Raw genomic sequence first — 17,894 nt, forward strand, 5'->3', positions numbered from 1 at the left:
TTTTTTTTTTTTTGAAAATTTCAAATGAGAATAGAAATAAATGAACACTAGAACCATTGTTAGTTAGCCACCTGTTTCAAGACAGTTAAAAGAATAACTACTTTAGTTTGTAGCCACTACACATTTCTTTCTTTCAAAGATCTACTCTAAACTGCCCTGGTCTTACAATGCTGCAAATATAGTTTTAGGTCGAAACTGTTTTAAATAAAAAGTTGTTAAGGTCAGTAATATCAAAACAAATACAATATGGTTTTTATGTTTTTGCAGCGCAAGTTCCATATTCATAAAAAAATATTATATACGACTTTCTAATTCGTCTTGTTTCTATAAATAGTTTTTGGGAATACGACGGATTTTCCACTCATTTCCCATTTACGTTAGGCTCGAAATTAAGATTTTTCGGAAAATCAAAAAAAAAAAAAACTAAGACTATGCCACTCATTGAAAGATTTTTCTAAATTTATTTCAATGTTGAGAAAAATCTACAAGCGGTTGTGAAGCTTTGGAAATTCATTTCTATAGGAAATTTTCTCAAAATTTGATGTCTATAGGAAATTTTCTCAAAATTTCATTTCCATGGAAGTTTTGTCAAAATTTCATTTTTATAGGAAATTTTGTCAAAATTTCATTTTTATAGAAAATTTTCTCAAAATTTCATTTCTATAGGATTTCATTTCTATATGAAATTCATTTCTATATGAAATTTTGTCAACTTCTCCATTTCTATAGGAAATTTGGCCAAAATTTCGTTCTATAGGAAATGTTCTCAAAATTTGATGTCTATAGGAAATTTTCTCAAAATTTCATTTCTATAGGAAGTTTTGTCAAATTCTTCATTTCTATAGGAAATTTGGCCAAAATTTCGTTTCTATAGGAAATTTTCTCAAAATTTCATTTCTATAGGAAATTTTGTCAAAATGTCATTTTTATAGGAAATTTTCTCAAAATTTCATTTCTATAGAAAATTTTTTCAAATTCTTCATTTTTATAGGAAACTTGGCCAAAATTTCGTTTCTATAGGAAATTTTCTCAAAATTTGATGTCTATGGGAAATGTTCTCAAAATTTCATTACTATAGGAAGTTTTGTCAAAATTTCATTTTTATAGGAAATAGACTGCAAGATGGTTGGATGGACGCACGTTCCGGAATTACCACATTCCTCATCAGCATCGTCTACTTGCAGCAAAACTATCAACCAATTATCAGAATAAATTCAGGCAGTTCATTAAACCCAATAATGAACCACACTTGAACCTTTCGAAAAAAGGTGTTACATGATAGCCGGCTTATGCCTAAATAAATTCGTACAAACATATATCTTTTCCGTTGCCACTGTCAAATAATCGATTTGAGTGCAGGTTGCTGGGTTTATTTTGAGCGTGCTTCCTCTTCTTTCATTCGTTTTGTTTTGTTATTTGTTGGTTTTGTTCTATCATCATTGTTGTTTTTTTTTTTTTTTTGATTTCAGCTTTCTATAGGAAATGTCTGTCAAAATGTTTTGTCAAAATTTCATTTTTATAGGAAATTTTGTCAAAATTTCATTCCTATAGGAAATTTTGTCAAAATTTCATTTCTATAGAAAATTTTGTTAAAATTTCATTTCTATAGGAAATTTTCTCAAAATTTCATATATATAGGAAATTTTGTCAAAATTTGATTTCTATAGGAAATTTTGTCAAAATTTGATTTCTATAGGAAATTTTGTCGAAATTTCATTTACATAAGAAATTTTCTCAAAATTAATTTCTATAGGAAATTTTCTCAAAATTTTATTTTTATAGGAAATTTTGTCAAAATTTCATTTCTAAGGAAATTTTCTCAAAATTGCATTTCTATAGGAAATTTTCTCAACATTTCATTTCTATAGGAAATTTTCTCAAAATTTCATTTCTATAGGAAATTTTCTCAAAATTTCATTTCTATAGGAAATTTTCTCAAAATTTCATTTCTATAGGAAATTTTCTCAAAATTTCATTTCTATAGGAAATTTTCTCAAAATTTCATTTCTATAGGAAATTTTCTCAAAATTTCATTTCTATAGGAAATTTTCTCAAAATTGCATTTGTATAGGAAATTTTCTCAAAATTTCATTTCTATAGAAAATTTTCTCAAAATTTCATTTCTATAGGAAATTTTCTCAAAATTTCATTTCTATAGGAAATTTTCTCAAATTTTCATTCCTATAGGAAATTTTCTCAAAATTTCATTTCTATAGCAAATTTTCTCAAAATTTCATTTCTATTGAAAATTTTCTCAAAATTTCATTTGTATAGGAAATTTTCTCAAAATTTCATTTATATAAGAAATTTTGTCCTTCATTGACTTTTATGAGGATCTATAGGAAATTTTCTCAAAATTTCATCTGTATAGGAAATTTTCTCAAAATTAATTTCTATAGGAAATTTTCTCAAAATTTTATTTCTATAGGAAATTTTGTCAAATTTCATTTCTATGTTATAGGAAATTTCGTCAAATTGCATTTCTATAGGAAAACTTGTCAAAATTTAATTTCTAAGGAAATTTTCTCAAAATTGCATTTCTATAGGAAATTTTCTCAAAATTTCATTTCTATAGGAAATTTTCTCAAAATTTCATTTCTATAGGAAATTTTCTCAAAATTTCATTTCTATAGGAAATTTTCTCAAAATTTCATTTCTATAGGAAATTTTCTCAAAATTTCATTTCTATAGGAAATTTTCTCAAAATTTCACTTCTATAGGAAATTTTCTCAAAATTTCATTTCTATAGAAAATTTTCTCAAAATTTCATTTCAAAAGGAAATTTTCTCAAAATTTCATTTCTATAGGGGAAAAATCATTTCTATTGAAAATGTTATCAAAATTTCATTTGTTTAGGAAATTTTCTCAAAATTTCATTTATATAAGAAATTTTGTCCTTCATTGACTTTTAAGAAGATATTAGGATCTATAGGAAATTTTCTCAAAATTTCATTTCTATAGGAAATTTTCTCAAAATTTCATTTCTATAGGAAATTTTCTCACAATTTCATTTCTATAGGAAATTTTCTTTAAATTTCATTTCTATAAGAAATTTTCGCAAAATTTCATTTCTATAGGACATTTTCCCAAAATTTCAATTCTATAAGACATTTTCCAAAAATTTCACTTCTATAGGAAATTTTCTTAAAATTTCATTTCTAAAGAAAATTTTCTCAAAATTTCATTTCTAAAGGAAATTTCCTCAAAATTTCATTTCTATAAGGAAAAATATCATTTCTATTGAAAATTTTCTCAAAATTTCATTTGTATAGGAATTTTTCTCAAAATTTCATTTATATAAGAAATTTTTGTTTTTCATTGACTTTTAAGAAGATATGAGCAAAACATTTTTAAATATAAATTACGATTTTGCGAGGACTTTCATGGAATTTTATTTTTAAGGAGTGGTTAGGAACCAAACAACTTTTCACTCTAGAACTCATATTTAAAGAAAATTCTATTTTCGAGGATTTTTATCACAAATTAGCTTTTTCTTTCAAGGGCATAGATTTAAGTAGATATGAACAAAATAAGTTTTTAATTTATTAAGAATTTCCATGGAATATTTTGTTAGGTGCTACACATGAATTAACCTTCCTTTCGTTTCGGGACTCATCATGCTTTAGGAGATACGATCCTCGACTTTTATGAGTAATAACACGATCAATTGGCACCTCCTAAAATAAACGTAGTTTTTTATCCTTCATTGGACAAAAGCGATAGTTGTTTTGATATACAATATATCAACAATTATATATATATGAAAGCAAATACCTAAATTAAGATATGATGGGCACAATGTTTTGGAAAACTTAAGAATCCAAATGATTTGAAAACAAAATCAATTGAGCACATATTTTTATTACATAAATAAAACTCCCCAAAGTCAAAGAAATGGGTACAAGAAATGACAATACATAAAAGTAATTACAATAACATTTCATAATTATGGATACGTTTTTTGGGATTTCAAGTGTTTGCCTAGGAAAAGTATCAACATAAAAAATATATTATGAAATCTTAGAACTATTTCCGTTTTTTTTTTTCTAGTGTTTCTCCGGTCATTCCTTACCCTTATTTTCAGGTCTCAAAACTTATGTTTGTAAAGAACCTAAAACTGCAAGAGTGATGTCAAAGACCTCAAAAGTATTGTGGATTATATTACGCTAAAATCAAGCTAGTTGTTGTAGCTCCAACAACTGTTTATTACGTTTCTCCATATTTTTCTTAACCCATGGATGCTGCATCACATCTACTAGAGTAATCCGAGAGCTACCAGTTTTACGCAATAAATTTGCTATAACATCTTTAGCGCCAACTGATAGATAAGATGGGTAGTGAACATCTAAACGCCGAATTTTATCATAAGTCATATCAGTATCATTTGATTCGAAAGGCGGGCCTCCAGTCAAAAACTCATAGCATAGAATACCCAAACACCATTGATCCACCGAGTCATCATAGGTACGTCCATCAACCATTTCGGGAGGTAAATAATCTAAAGTTCCACAAAGTGTCTTACGTCTAAGGAATTTAATGAAATTAGTTATGGCCATACATCAAAAGTGTATATAAAATAAAAACTTACTTGTTTGAAATAGTGTGAGCTGACCAACCAAAATCGGCTAATTTCACATCATCTGCTGCGGTTAATAAAATATTTTCCGGTTTTAAATCTCGATGGATGACATTATTCAAGTGACAATAATGTAGAGCATCAGCCACTTGATATGTGTATTTTGCTGCTCTGGGCTCATCAAAGCGGCAATTGGGTGATCGACGTAATATCTTAAAGAGTTCACCTTGCGACGCTAATTCCAAAGCCAGATATATTCGTGATTCATCATGAAACCAGGTTAGTAAACGCAATATGTGAGGATGCTTTAGACGAGATTGAATTTCAATTTCTCTGAGCACTTGCCTCTGTACATTGCCTTTTTGTAATTCTGCCTTAAATAAAACCTTCATAGCGACCATATAGTGGGTAGAGCGTTCACGAGCTAAATACACTCGACCAAATTTTCCGCGACCTAAAGGTGCGCCCATTTCAAAGTCCCTTGTAGACCATTCGTAACTGGAATAGACGATTCATGTACCATATTTTATCTTGGGGGTAATGATCAATACTCACGGTTGCCCATAAGCATCGTGCTGTAGCATTTTAAGGCACATATCCTTCACATAATCTTTGTGCTCTCCTGGTACATTCTCTATTAAATGTGGCAAATCATGTCGGGTTGGTGGTTTTTTCTTCGATTTCTCCATATCTATGACACAACAGAAGACGATACAAAAAGTTAACAATTAGAACGACCGATCCTTTTTCTTTGTGGCGCCAAGTGACAGTTGAAGCGTCCAAATTTATAAATATTCGGAAAGGAGCGCATTTGAATGAACTTTAGAGGAGTTGCCACATATCCTACATACAAACTAAAGTACACGGTTGCCACATTTAGTAGAATTCTACCAAAAATTACGTACTTTTTACGGTTCGGTACAATTCTTTGTTTTTTGGCAGCTTTTGATTACACTGAAAACGGTTTGAAAATGTTCCCATTTTATTCCAAAAAACTAAGTTTTTTATTTTATTACTACTTAGTTTGACTCATCCCGTAATTTCTTGATAGCTTGATAGAATAACTTAATACTAGAAAATTTATCCTAGCTAATGCACTTTACAGACAATCAGTTATTCCGGACGACAGTGCTCGTGTCGAACATATCCCATATATTGGCCACATTAAAAGTTTAGTCCGAAGACATAATCGATACTGCTGCATGTTTATGGGATCGATATCACATTTACCGATTATTTAGTCATCAACGAATTGTCGTATCGATTGGACACACTGTAAGATTCTTTATAAACACAGACATTCCGTCCGAAAAACTTATAGTCTGTGAGACGCATTAGCTGCAGCCAGCATAAATGAATCGGCTTCATTCTTTGGACACATCTCTGCCAAAATTTTTTGGACTCGGGGATACTTATGAATCTCACCATCAAGTTGAAAACTCTCGTTCACATTGTGTAAATATCGCCCCATTCATGAGAAGTTGTAGTACTTCAAGTTATGACCAGTTTCTCATCCTACGATTGATACTTAACCACTGGTTAGTAAATTTTTTATGGAATAAGCTGTTTTATCGACACGATAAATAATACCAACACAATGAGAATCCGTCCCTTATTAAATTAAATGTGTGGCAACTCGTTCCGCATATCTTTGTGATTTACTACTATTTTTGAATCAAACGTATATTTTTAACTACTCGAGTTTACAACACTGATTTGTGAAATTAATTTTGTGCCACTATAAATGTTTATTGAAGTATTTTTACTATGCCTCTATTTTGAAAAATTTAACCATAAGGACCTTTCAAATGTATAAATATAAGATAGAATATTGCTTTAAGATATGTACATTTTGTAATTCTTAATTTGTTTAAAAAATGCAAATGCCATTTGTTTTGTCACAAAATCGTTTTGAAAAGTTTACTCAATTTTTTTTTGATGAATTATAAAAGAAATTGACAATGAGTAATGTAAAAATTCAGCGCGAAAATTCAAACACGGGTCTTTAGCCGATAATAATCAATTATGAAGGAAGATAGGAATTTAAGGTCAGTATGTTCGGGGTTTCCATCAAAATTAGAAAATCAAAAATCTGACGATTATGCATTTACATATAAAATCTTGTTGGATGGTAAAGATCCAGGACATTGATTTGACAAAATGTCGTATATCCAAGTTGCCAAATCAATCCATGTTGTCGAAAACTCCAACATACCTTTATACTTTATTAAAACAGTTCAAAATAAAGCAGATAAATTAACTTAATTGATGCGCAGCTTCTTGTTCCTCTAAATTTCGGTAAGACTTTACAGGAATAAATTTATTTTCATGTATAATTTTGATTATTTAAGGAAAAGTAATCGCGAAAATAAAGTGGCTTTCAACTCGAAAACCGAACATAGTACCCACCTAAAGCTGAGTACTATGTTCAGTTTTCAAGCTGAAAACCAGCTTGTTTTCACGGTTACAATTTTTAATTAATTCATTTAGAAATATAAAATTATTTGCAATCAATTTATTGGATCTTTTCCATCCACTATTTGGCAAGATTTGATCAAAATATAATCATCTTCATAAATATATTTGTACTTCTAATTTAGTGTTTTCGTGAAAAAATCGAACATAGTACTCACATTAAATCTGTAAAGCTTAGGGGTTTCATTTTCCCGGACTTTTCCATTCCCGACAAAGCGGGAATTTTTTTTCAAAATTTCCGAGGATCCCGGTCAAAGGGAAACTTTTTTTGATTTAGACATTTGAATAAATTAGAAATCGCCTATCGCTACAATTATAAGGCGCTGCATGGACAACTAACAATATACATATTGTTACGTTTTTATATTTAGGCGTTTTTAATTACCCGACAATTAAAACACAGTTCTTTTAAATAACGACAATCTACAATTTATTTACTATGACTTCACACTTTACAATTCGTTCACACTGGAGTTATTCGTTTGACGCTTTAATTAAGACTGACTCGTTAGCAGCATGTGAGCGCTTTTATATATGACGGTGTGGCAATACGAGAACATTCTGGTAGCACTACAATATTCTGGCAACGCCATAACATTCTTAGACAAGGCTAGAAGGATCTACGACCATTAAGTTATTCGTCTGGTGGCTGCCAAACACATACACACTCACATAGATATATGCTCGCATTACTACAACAACAATGACAATAGACAATGAGATGAAATGAGAAAGCAAAATAACAAAGCAAAGGGGTTGTTATTCTATGAGAGAGTAAGAACTAACATTTCGGTAAGCAAACAAAAGAACATAAAAGAAATTCAGGAAAATACTAGAAAATGAGTAGATGATTCCAAGAAGTGATAGCGAAATTTTATCGTTACAATTTGAAATTTTAAATTAACGGAAACTAATTTAAATAAACTTATGTCTATAATTATCAAATTCGTCACACTGCCTCCCGCTTAAGCCTGTTCGTCCCGAACAGGCACAGAACCTGTTCCGTAAGGAGCCAATCGTTCCAGATGTACAACTTTCATCTTTGATCTAGGGCTGTCGTCCTTCTGAATCCGGTATACAACATCATTGATCTTCTTGATGACTTTGTATGGGCCTTCCCACTGTGTTTGCAGTTTAGGACACAATCCTTTCTTTCGTTGCGGGTTAAATAGCAGAACCAATTCTTCTTCTTGGAAGCCCTCAGTATTTACAGCACGATCGTATCTCGCCTTCATTCTGTTGCTGACCATTTTTATTTTGTTGCGCACTGATTCGTGAACTTCACCGAAAGTGTTTAGGATGTCGTTTCTGTTTTCTTCCATGGCGAGCTCATTAGGTTTAGCGCCGAATGTCAGATCTCCAGGCAACTTCAACTCAGTTCCGATTAGAATATTGGCCGGTGTTCGAGAGGTGGAATCATGAATGGCAGATCTATAGGACAGCAAAAACTTTGGTATATGCTCGTCCCAGTCCCTCTGGCCGTTGTCCACCACTTTTCGAAGATGTTCCTCCAGAGTGCGATTAAACCTTTCTACCATGCCATCGGATTGTGGATGTAATGGTGTAGTCCTCGTTTTCTTGATACCAAGGGATTCACACATCTCTTTGAATATGGCCGATTCAAAATTTCTTCCCTGGTCTGAGTGAATCTCTGACGGCACACCGTAGCGACATATCCAGTTTTTGTTGACCACATCCACAATCGTTTTTGCCTCTTGGTTTGGAATTGCATACACCTCCGGCCATTTGCTGAAGTAATCCATGACCACAAGGACATAACGGTTTCCAGAATCACTTACTGGGAAAGGGCCTGCCACGTCCATTGCTATTCTTTCAAACGGGGCTCCTGGTCTATACTCTTGCATAGGACCTCGACTTTTCCTTGTTGGACCTTTCGCCTTCATGCATTTCTCGCAATTGGCTACCCATTCAGCAATTGATTTCTGGCATCCAACCCAGTAGAATCGTTGCTTCACTTTTTCGGCGGTTTTGGTTATTCCCAGATGACCTCCACTGGGACCATTATGGAACTCCGCCAAAACGTCTCTTATTTTGGAATCCGGTACGATGATCAAATTTCGGCTGCTCTTGCCATCTTCGCTTTCCCATTTACGTTGCAGGGATCCATTGACTAGAACTAAACTATCCCATTGAGCCCAGTATGATTTCATAAGTGGACTTTCGGCTGCGATGTCTTTCTTACTGGGCTTCTTGTTCTCTTCCTTTGCCGAAATAATTTTGTTCAAAATGGGATCTTTACGCTGTTCTGTTGGCCAGTCCACTCCAGATTCGATGTGTAACAGCCGAATATCAACAATCTCCTCCTTATGTTCAGCTTTCGAGCAGTGCTTGCATTCTATACTGCAAGGTCGACGTGACAAAGCGTCGGCGTTACCGTGTTTTCCACCTTTTCTATGCTCGATACTGAAATCATAGCTCTGGAGCCTCTCGATCCAACGTGCCAGTTGAGCTTCCGGATTCTTGAATTGAAGCAACCATCGTAGAGCTGAGTGATCAGTCCTTAGCAAGAAATGTTGTCCATACAAATATTTATGATAATGTTTTACACTCTCTATGACGGCTAGCAGCTCTCGTCGCGTTACACAGTAGTTCTTTTCGGGCTTGGACAACGTTCGGCTGAAATATCCGATGACCTTCTCCTTGCCGTCTATCTGTTGGGATAGCACACCTCCAATACCATGCGCGCTAGCATCTGTATCCAAAACAAATTTTTCGCCCGGAATAGGATACGCTAGAACAGGAGCTGAACATAAAAGTTCTTTTAAATGTTGGAATGAATCCTCCTGTTCGTCGCTCCACTGGAACTTCTGACCTTTTTGCGTCAATTTATGGAGACTAGCGGCGATGCTGGCGAAGTTTGGGACGAATCGTCGGTAATATGTACATAACCCAAGGAAACTTCTTAATTCGTGGAGATTTCCGGGTCGTGGCCAATCTCTGACAGCTTGGATTTTGTCTTCATCGGTGGATATGCCCTCTGCAGTCACATGATGACCCAGGTATTTAACTTCTCGCTGGAAAAGGGAGCATTTCTTTGCGTTAAGGCGTAGACCAGCGGCTGACAATTGCTGGATAACGTCTTTCAAGTTCTTAAGGTGCTCGTCAAATGTTTTGCCCATCACTATGATGTCGTCCAAGTATATCAAGCACGACTTCCAGTGCAACCCCTTCAGTACCCGCTCCATCAATCTTTCGAAGGTAGCTGGAGCGTTGCAGAGCCCGAACGGCATTACATTGAATTGCCAGAGACCGCCATTAACGCCAAAAGCCGTCTTTTCCTTGTCTTTCTCGGCGATCTCTACTTGCCAATATCCACTCTGCAAATCAAGCGTAGAAAACCATGTTGTTCCGGCTAGTGTGTCCAACGTGTCATCAATGCGTGGAAGCGGATAACTGTCCTTTTTGGTGACATCATTTAGTTTTCTGTAGTCCACGCAGAATCGGGTACTTCCATCTTTCTTTTTGACCAGCACAACTGGGGAACACCAAGGACTTGATGATGGCTCGATCACTCCACTCTCCGCCATTTCCTTTATGAGCTTTTGAACTTCGTCTCTTTTTGCCAGGGGAACACTTCGTGGTGCCTGTTTTATGGGCCTTTCTTCTGCGGTTTTAATTTCATGTTTCACTACAGATGTTCTTCCTTGATTTCCCTTTTCAGAAGCAAAAGCAGAGGCGTTTTTCCACAACATTTGCTTGGCTTTATTTCTCTCTGACGGCGATAGATGACGTGTCCAAGCCTCGACATACGCTTCTAGATGTTTTCTTACTGCTCCATGTGTCTTTGATGAGTTGCCTTCCAAATTGACTATTGCCTCGGCTGGTGTACATTTGCCAATGTCAGAAAATTTTACAATTTGCTCGTGATTGTCAGACAAGTTCAAGACACGAACTGGTATTAGTCTCTCTTCGTTCGTTGTTACCAGGGCATTTGCTATCAAGATGTTGTTGCTTTTGTTTTCTGCTGGTTCAACAACCCACAATTGGCCGACTTCACAATCTCCATCCATAGAAACCCATATAATTGCTTCGGCATTCGGTGGTATAGACTCTGACTGGCTCGTTGTCAAACGTCTGACAGGTGAATTCTCGTCGTATCCCACGTTTACCGTTATTTCGGTATCGCACCATGTCATTACACGACGCTTCATATCCAGATTGAGACCAAAAGCAATCATGAAATCCGCTCCAATTATAACTTCGTCTACTATATCGGCCACAATGAAATCATAAGTAACGGATTTGTTAGCAATAGTTAATTTTACGGTGACCTTTCCATATACGGTTGCGGGTTCCCCTGTAGCCGTGCGTAGCTTGACTCCAATCAGTGGTGTAACTTTTCCTTTTACTAAATCAGATCTAATGATAGACTTTGATGCACCAGTATCCAACGTCAAAGTACGCTTGTCGCCATTAATAACACCCGCAATAGTTAAATTGTTGTTTTTCTGTTGAACTATTGCTATGGAGATGGTGGGGCCATCGTCTGTGGGAGCCAGCTCTTGCCCCGCTGAACTAGCTCGATTTAGTTTAAAGGTGACTCACTTGACTGTGGGGTCACCTTCTTATGGCTATTGTTTAATGGAGATGGTGATGTGGACCTTGACCGTTTGCGTCGTGCTTTGCATTCTCGAGCTAGATGTCCCGGCTTATCACAGTTATAGCATTTGATCCGGGATTTATTTGCCTCTTGCTTCATTTCTTGCATTGCCTGCTTCATGGCCTCTTTCATCGACTCAATAACGGACTTTGATTCATCACACTCTGTCTCTACTTTACGTACCTTGTGAATTTGAGGCCGCGCTAGCAATCTTGCAGTCTCCTGTGCAAGTGCGAATGTTACTGTTTCAGCGAATGTAGCCTTTTGTGACGCATATGTTGCACATTTTATATCTGGGTCTCGAATTCCATTGACGAAGGTTTCAATCTTGATGCGGTCCACAAGAGGATGACTCTCACCTGGGTATGTCAAAAGCACTAGCCGCTCAACTTCTGTTGCGAAATCTTGTAGGGTTTCATTCGATTTCTGGATTCTTCCTCTCAATTCCATTCTGAAGATGTCCTGCTTGTGCTCTCCACCATACTTGCGTTGAAGTGCCGCTATTACTTCATTATAGTTATTTCTAGAAGCAGCGGGAATGCTTTGTATCACATCAGCAGCATTGCCCTTTAATGCCAATAGAAGTTCAATTGCTTTATCATCGTCATTCCACAAATTTCTACAAGCAACCATTTCGAATTGAAATTTGAAGACATCAAATGACGTTGAGCCATCGAAAACAGGAGTTTTGATTTTTGAGCCCTCGATGACGCGCATTGGACCACCTTTAATTTCCAGCTGTGACATTTTTTTCTCGATGTGCAGAAACTTCTCATCATGAACCATAATTTTCTCATCCACGGAAAGAACTTTCTTATCCAATTCCACAATTTGATTTTCTATATGGTCCACACGTTTCTCCATGCCTTCAGAAATTTGTTGTAATTTTTCGTTGAGAATTCTAGAATTTTCGTCGAATTTTTCTTCCAATTTTCTAGAACTTGCTTCCATTTGTAGGGCATTTTCTTTAAGCAATTTTCTAGAATTTTCTTCCATTTTTCTAGAATTCTCATCCATGATTTTTCTAGAGTTTTCTTCCATCATTTTGCTCAAAACATTGAGCATTGATGTGTAATCCACAACACTCGAAGCCACAGATGGAGTTTCTACACTGCTTGTATTGACGAGTATTGATTCATCAATGTCTTCCTTATAATCAAACTCATGCGTCGCAATGTCCATATTACGCCGTTCAAACTCTTCCAGTAGACGCTTTTGAAGCTGGGCCTTATTGCCTGTTGTCGGCAGCTCCAGTTTGCTCAATTCCTTTTTTAAGTCTTCCACACGAAGCTCATTAAACTTCATTGTAGATTTTTTTTTCGTTATTTCACTTCCGACACCAATTGTTACGTTTTTATATTTAGGCGTTTTTAATTACCCGACAATTAAAACACAGTTCTTTTAAATAACGACAATCTACAATTTATTTACTATGACTTCACACTTTACAATTCGTTCACACTGGAGTTATTCGTTTGACGCTTTAATTAAGACTGACTCGTTAGCAGCATGTGAGCGCTTTTATATATGACGGTGTGGCAATACGAGAACATTCTGGTAGCACTACAATATTCTGGCAACGCCATAACATTCTTAGACAAGGCTAGAAGGATCTACGACCATTAAGTTATTCGTCTGGTGGCTGCCAAACACATACACACTCACATAGATATATGCTCGCATTACTAAAGGGTGATTCTTTTGAGGTTAGGATTTTCATGCATTAGTATTTGACAGATCACGTGGGATTTCAGACATGGTGTCAAAGAGAAAGATGCTCAGTATGCTTTGACATTTCATCATGAATAGACTTACTAACGAGCAACGCTTGCAAATCATTGAATTTTATTACCAAAATCAGTGTTCGGTTCATTTCATCATTGAATTTTATTATCAAAATCAGTGTTCGGTTCATTTCTGGTTGAATGGCTACGTAAATAAGCAAAATTGCCGCATTTGGAGTGAAGAGCAACCAGAAGCCGTTCAAGAACTGTCCATGCATCCCGAAAAATGCACTGTTTGGTGTGGTTTGTACGCTGGTGGAATCATTGGACCGTATTTTTTCAAAGATGCTGTTGGACGCAACGTTACGGTGAATGGCGATCGCTATCGTTCGATGCTAACAAACTTTTTGTTGCCAAAAATGGAAGAACCCAATAAACACAAACGTTTGAAAAATACTAAAATTCAATAATTTTTCAAACATTTTTTCAAAGGATTAGGGTAATATTCAAGTTGAGAAATTGTTGAGAAAATCGCGTTCTCAACAAAAAACAGACATTACCCTCAACAGTAAAATTCAACACAATAGCAATAATTTCTCAATTGTAATCCTCAAATTGAAATGCATCGCTATTCAATAATTTCTCAAACAGTTTTCAATGTGAGAAAAATAAAAAACTAGCATTGTTGCGAATACTTTCAAACCACAATTTGTATGAAAGTCAATCCTAGTTCTAACTGAAAGTCAATACTAAATTTCTAGGGATTTTGTAAATTTTATTATTTTTTCGTTAACAAATATAATAATCTTAAAAATAACATTAATAATATATGAAAATAATAATATTATACCAATCAAAATGTAATTATCTTATTAAACGTATTAATAAATAAAACTATGAATACAACTTTAAATATCTTAAACATTTTTACATGTATAATTCCATTTCCTCCATAATGTTGGTGTCATTAATATGCTGGCAATTTGAAATAATTACTATCGAGGAACTTGCTGGCTTGTGTGTTAGAATAGATTCCAGCAAGAGGAAATCACAAAATATCAAACTGATGACGGGATGTAAATTGATGTAATGCACATTTTCATCCAGAAGTTCTTGATATAGGAATTGTTGCACTTTGTTTTAATTGGTTGCACTTTGTAAGTTTTCTGAAAACTTTTCTTTGTTGTTTCCTTCATCGGTTTTTCATCGGCCAACATCTTCCAAGAATATACCATTCAATGATTTTAGTTTTCTGCAAAACAATCGAGTTTTGTGATTTCCATTATGTTTTCATTTCACTTTTTATTTTGACTTACCAATTTGTATTTCTTCCAACTGACCACGTACTTCGTGATTTCCTCAAGAACGTTGGTGTTACAAAATTGTTGTTATTAAAATACTGGCAATTTTCAGGAACTTGATGACCAGATAATTGGAATAAATTTCCAGCAATTTCAATTCACAAAATAACAAATTAAACCGATGATGCACATTTTCATCCAGAAGTTCTTGTTATAGGAATTGTTGCACTTTGTTTTAGTTGGTTGCACTTTGTAAGTTTTCTGAAAACTTTTCTTTGTTGTTTCCTTCATCGGTTTTTCATCGGCCAACATCTTCCAAGAATATACCATTCAATGATTTTAGTTTTCTGCAAAACAATCGAGTTTTGTGATTTCCATTATGTTTTCATTTCACTTTTTATTTTGACTTACCAATTTGTATTTCTTCCAACTGACCAGGTACTTCGTGATTTCCTCAAGAACGTTGGTATTACAAAATTGTTGTTATTAAAATACTGGCAATTTTCAGGAACTTGATGGCCAGATAATTGGTATAAATTTCCAGCAATTTCAATTCACAAAATAACAAATTAAACCGATGATGCGATATAAATTAAACTATCGATGTGATGCGAATTATCATCCAGTAGTTGTTGATATGGAAAAGCATAAATACCAAGTTTTTTTGGTTGCACTTTGATTTATGGAAACTTTCTCTTCTCGATAAGCCACTACCATTTTTCATCGGCCAGCCTCTTAATGTGTCCAAGAATCAGCATCCAAATATTTTAGTTGTCTGCAAAGAGATTTGAGTTTAGTGACTTCCTTAAAGTTTTCATTTCGTGTTTTAGTTTTACTTACCAATTATTATAAGCAATTTCAATTGATTATTAAAAAATTTCCACATTTTTGTATTTCTTCCACGAACTTTGTTGTCCAAAGTAGTATTGAAAACCATGTGGTTTTTTCGTTGCATTTCAGGGTAGTGTTTTGTCAAAGTTTTCTCCAATTATCTTCAACACATTTTCAAAGTTTTCGTCAACATTTTGCCAAATTGGTTGTAATTCGCAAACAATTTGAAGATGAATTGAAGATGAGCTTTTTCAAGTCAAGTTGAATTTATGTTGAAAATGATATTTACCCTCAAACTGAAGAGGTGTTGCATTTGAAAAACGCTCATCCTGCGTTTATTGGGAACTGAACTTGGTTGACATGTGATTTCAACAAGATGGCGCTACATGCCACACAGCTCGCGATTCTATGGCCATTTTGAGGGAAAACTTCGGAGAACAATTCATCTCAAGAAATGGACCGGTAAGTTGGCCACCAAGATCATGCGATTTGACGCCTTTAGACTATTTTTTGTGGGGCTACGTCAAGTCTAAAGTCTACAGAAATAAGCCAGCAACTATTTCAGCTTTGGAAGACAACATTTCCGAAGAAATTCGGGCTATTCCGGCCGAAATGCTCGAAAAAGTTGCCCAAAATTGGACTTTCCGAATGGACCACCTAAGACGCAGCCGCGGTCAACATTTAAATGAAATTATCTTCAAAAAGTAAATGTCATGGACCAATCTAACGTTTGAAATAAAGAACCGATGAGATTTTGCAAATTTTAGGCGTTTTTTTTTTTAAAAAAGTTATCAAGCTCTTAACAAATCACCCTTTACAACAACAATGACAATAGACAATGAGATGAAATGAGAAAGCAAAATAACAAAGCAAAGGGGTTGTTATTCTATGAGAGAGTAAGAACTAACATTTCGGTAAGCAAACAAAAGAACATAAAAGAAATTCAGGAAAATACTAGAAAATGAGTAGATGATTCCAAGAAGTGAAAGCGAAATTTTATCGTTACAATTTGAAATTTTAAATTAACGGAAACTAATTTAAATAAACTTATGTCTATAATTATCAAATTCGTCACAATATATTATGTTGATCCTTTTACACCAGCCATAAATCATACTAAAAAATAAATAAATATTTTGTAATATAAAAAATTGTGCAATGGTAAGACAGTCCCTTTCGGTATAGTTTCGGAAGGACACTATTAATATAGTGGGATTTTTGTAAAATTAAAAAAAAAAAACTGTTTGGAAATGAAAGAAACTTATTTCGATGTCACCATCGAAAAAAGGAAAACACCATGTTGGGTCAATATTACCTAAAAGGGAACACTATCATCTAATACCTCATTCACATTACACTTCCAAAATCCACTTTAACTAGATTTCAACTGTCATTTGTCTTATAAATAAAGGATTTAAAATCCTATTTTAAGGTAACTATGTTAATAAAGGTTGGAATTTTCATATTTCATAAAAACAATAATAATTAGAAATATTGAAATTGTGCAATTGCAAACGTTGATTACATAAGGTCAAATGTGCCGTTGTTTATAAAGCTTTACTTAGTCCACCAGTCTAACGGAATGTCGGTTTACAGAAGATATTACATATTAGACTACTACCTTACTCAAACAATGCGTCTCAGACCAACATTTCAATACGCTACAAACAAAATGTCAAAGATAGTACTATAGTTGGATGGGATAAAAATAATTTTGGTATATACAACATTTTTGATATTGCGCCATTAAAGTCGTAGAAAATCTCGTTCATATGTATACTAAAAAATTCCTTTCAAAATCAGCATAATTTTTCTTCGAATTTATGATTTTTATATTTGTTGGGAAGCGATTTTTGTTGCGATTCCAATTCGAAAATTGGTGGCTTAGGTCCATTTGTATGATATAGTCCCACACAAATCAATCTCTTAACATACTATCACTTAATAAACTTAATACCTCGTTCACATTACTCTTTTAAAATCCACTATAACTAGATTTCCAATGTCATTTGCCTTATAAAACAAGTAAGTAAAGTCTAAAATCAGGCGTTGCCGACTATATTATACCCTTCACCACTTTGTAGGCCAAAATTTGTGTTACCATCTCTCTCCTTCATGAAGGTTTATATTCCCATATACAAATATTTATATCTTAACCGATTTTTTGTACTTCTACAAAATCTCTAGAATTAAAATTTAAATTGGCTAATGCCCTGGGATGAAGCACAATTTTACTATATAAATATGGGTAACATTTAAATCAGAACCAATTTTGAGGCAACGTTGCAAAAGTGTATTTATGATTATCGGTCGATAGATGTGTATTAGAGCAATAGGAAAATTTGAGTCATTTTTACAAGATTTCG

At 34.1% G+C, this 17,894-nt stretch overlaps 1 protein-coding gene and 1 long non-coding RNA gene across 3 annotated transcripts; both read right to left on the minus strand.

Annotated features, from left to right (window-relative positions):
- Nucleotides 1–3,841: 3,841 nt before the first annotated feature.
- On the minus strand, nucleotides 3,842–5,384 carry aurB (aurora kinase B). 2 transcript variants are annotated; one of them, XM_075296569.1, is made up of 4 exons: nucleotides 5,132–5,384; nucleotides 4,589–5,074; nucleotides 4,166–4,524; nucleotides 3,842–4,111 (listed from the first exon to the last, which is right to left on the minus strand). In XM_075296569.1, the coding sequence occupies exons 1-3, from the start codon at nucleotides 5,263–5,265 to the stop codon at nucleotides 4,173–4,175; spliced, it is 972 nt and encodes a 323-aa protein (XP_075152684.1). In that variant the 5' UTR covers nucleotides 5,266–5,384; the 3' UTR covers nucleotides 3,842–4,111; nucleotides 4,166–4,172. The 2 variants fall into 2 exon arrangements, with proteins under 2 accessions (XP_075152684.1, XP_075152683.1); XM_075296568.1 differs by having other exon boundaries at nucleotides 3,842–4,524.
- An 8,766-nt stretch (nucleotides 5,385–14,150) lies between these two features.
- On the minus strand, nucleotides 14,151–15,866 carry LOC142226511 (uncharacterized). The gene is made up of 4 exons (XR_012719689.1): nucleotides 15,538–15,866; nucleotides 15,109–15,472; nucleotides 14,713–15,044; nucleotides 14,151–14,648 (listed from the first exon to the last, which is right to left on the minus strand). It is a non-coding gene; the product is annotated as an uncharacterized LOC142226511 (long non-coding RNA).
- Nucleotides 15,867–17,894: the final 2,028 nt, after the last annotated feature.

This window comes from Haematobia irritans, chromosome 2 (assembly GCF_050003625.1).
Source record: "Haematobia irritans isolate KBUSLIRL chromosome 2, ASM5000362v1, whole genome shotgun sequence".
Lineage (NCBI taxonomy): Eukaryota > Metazoa > Arthropoda > Insecta > Diptera > Muscidae > Haematobia > Haematobia irritans.

Coding starts and splice junctions, on each gene's coding strand:
- aurB (XM_075296569.1), bottom strand. CDS start 5,265: ATGGAGAAATCGAAGAAAAAACCACCAACCCGACATGATTTGCCACAT. Junction 5,075..5,131: donor CACGATGCTTATGGGCAACC/GTGAGTATTGAT, acceptor CGTCTATTCCAG/TTACGAATGGTCTACAAGGG. Junction 4,525..4,588: donor GCTCACACTATTTCAAACAA/GTAAGTTTTTAT, acceptor TAAATTCCTTAG/ACGTAAGACACTTTGTGGAA.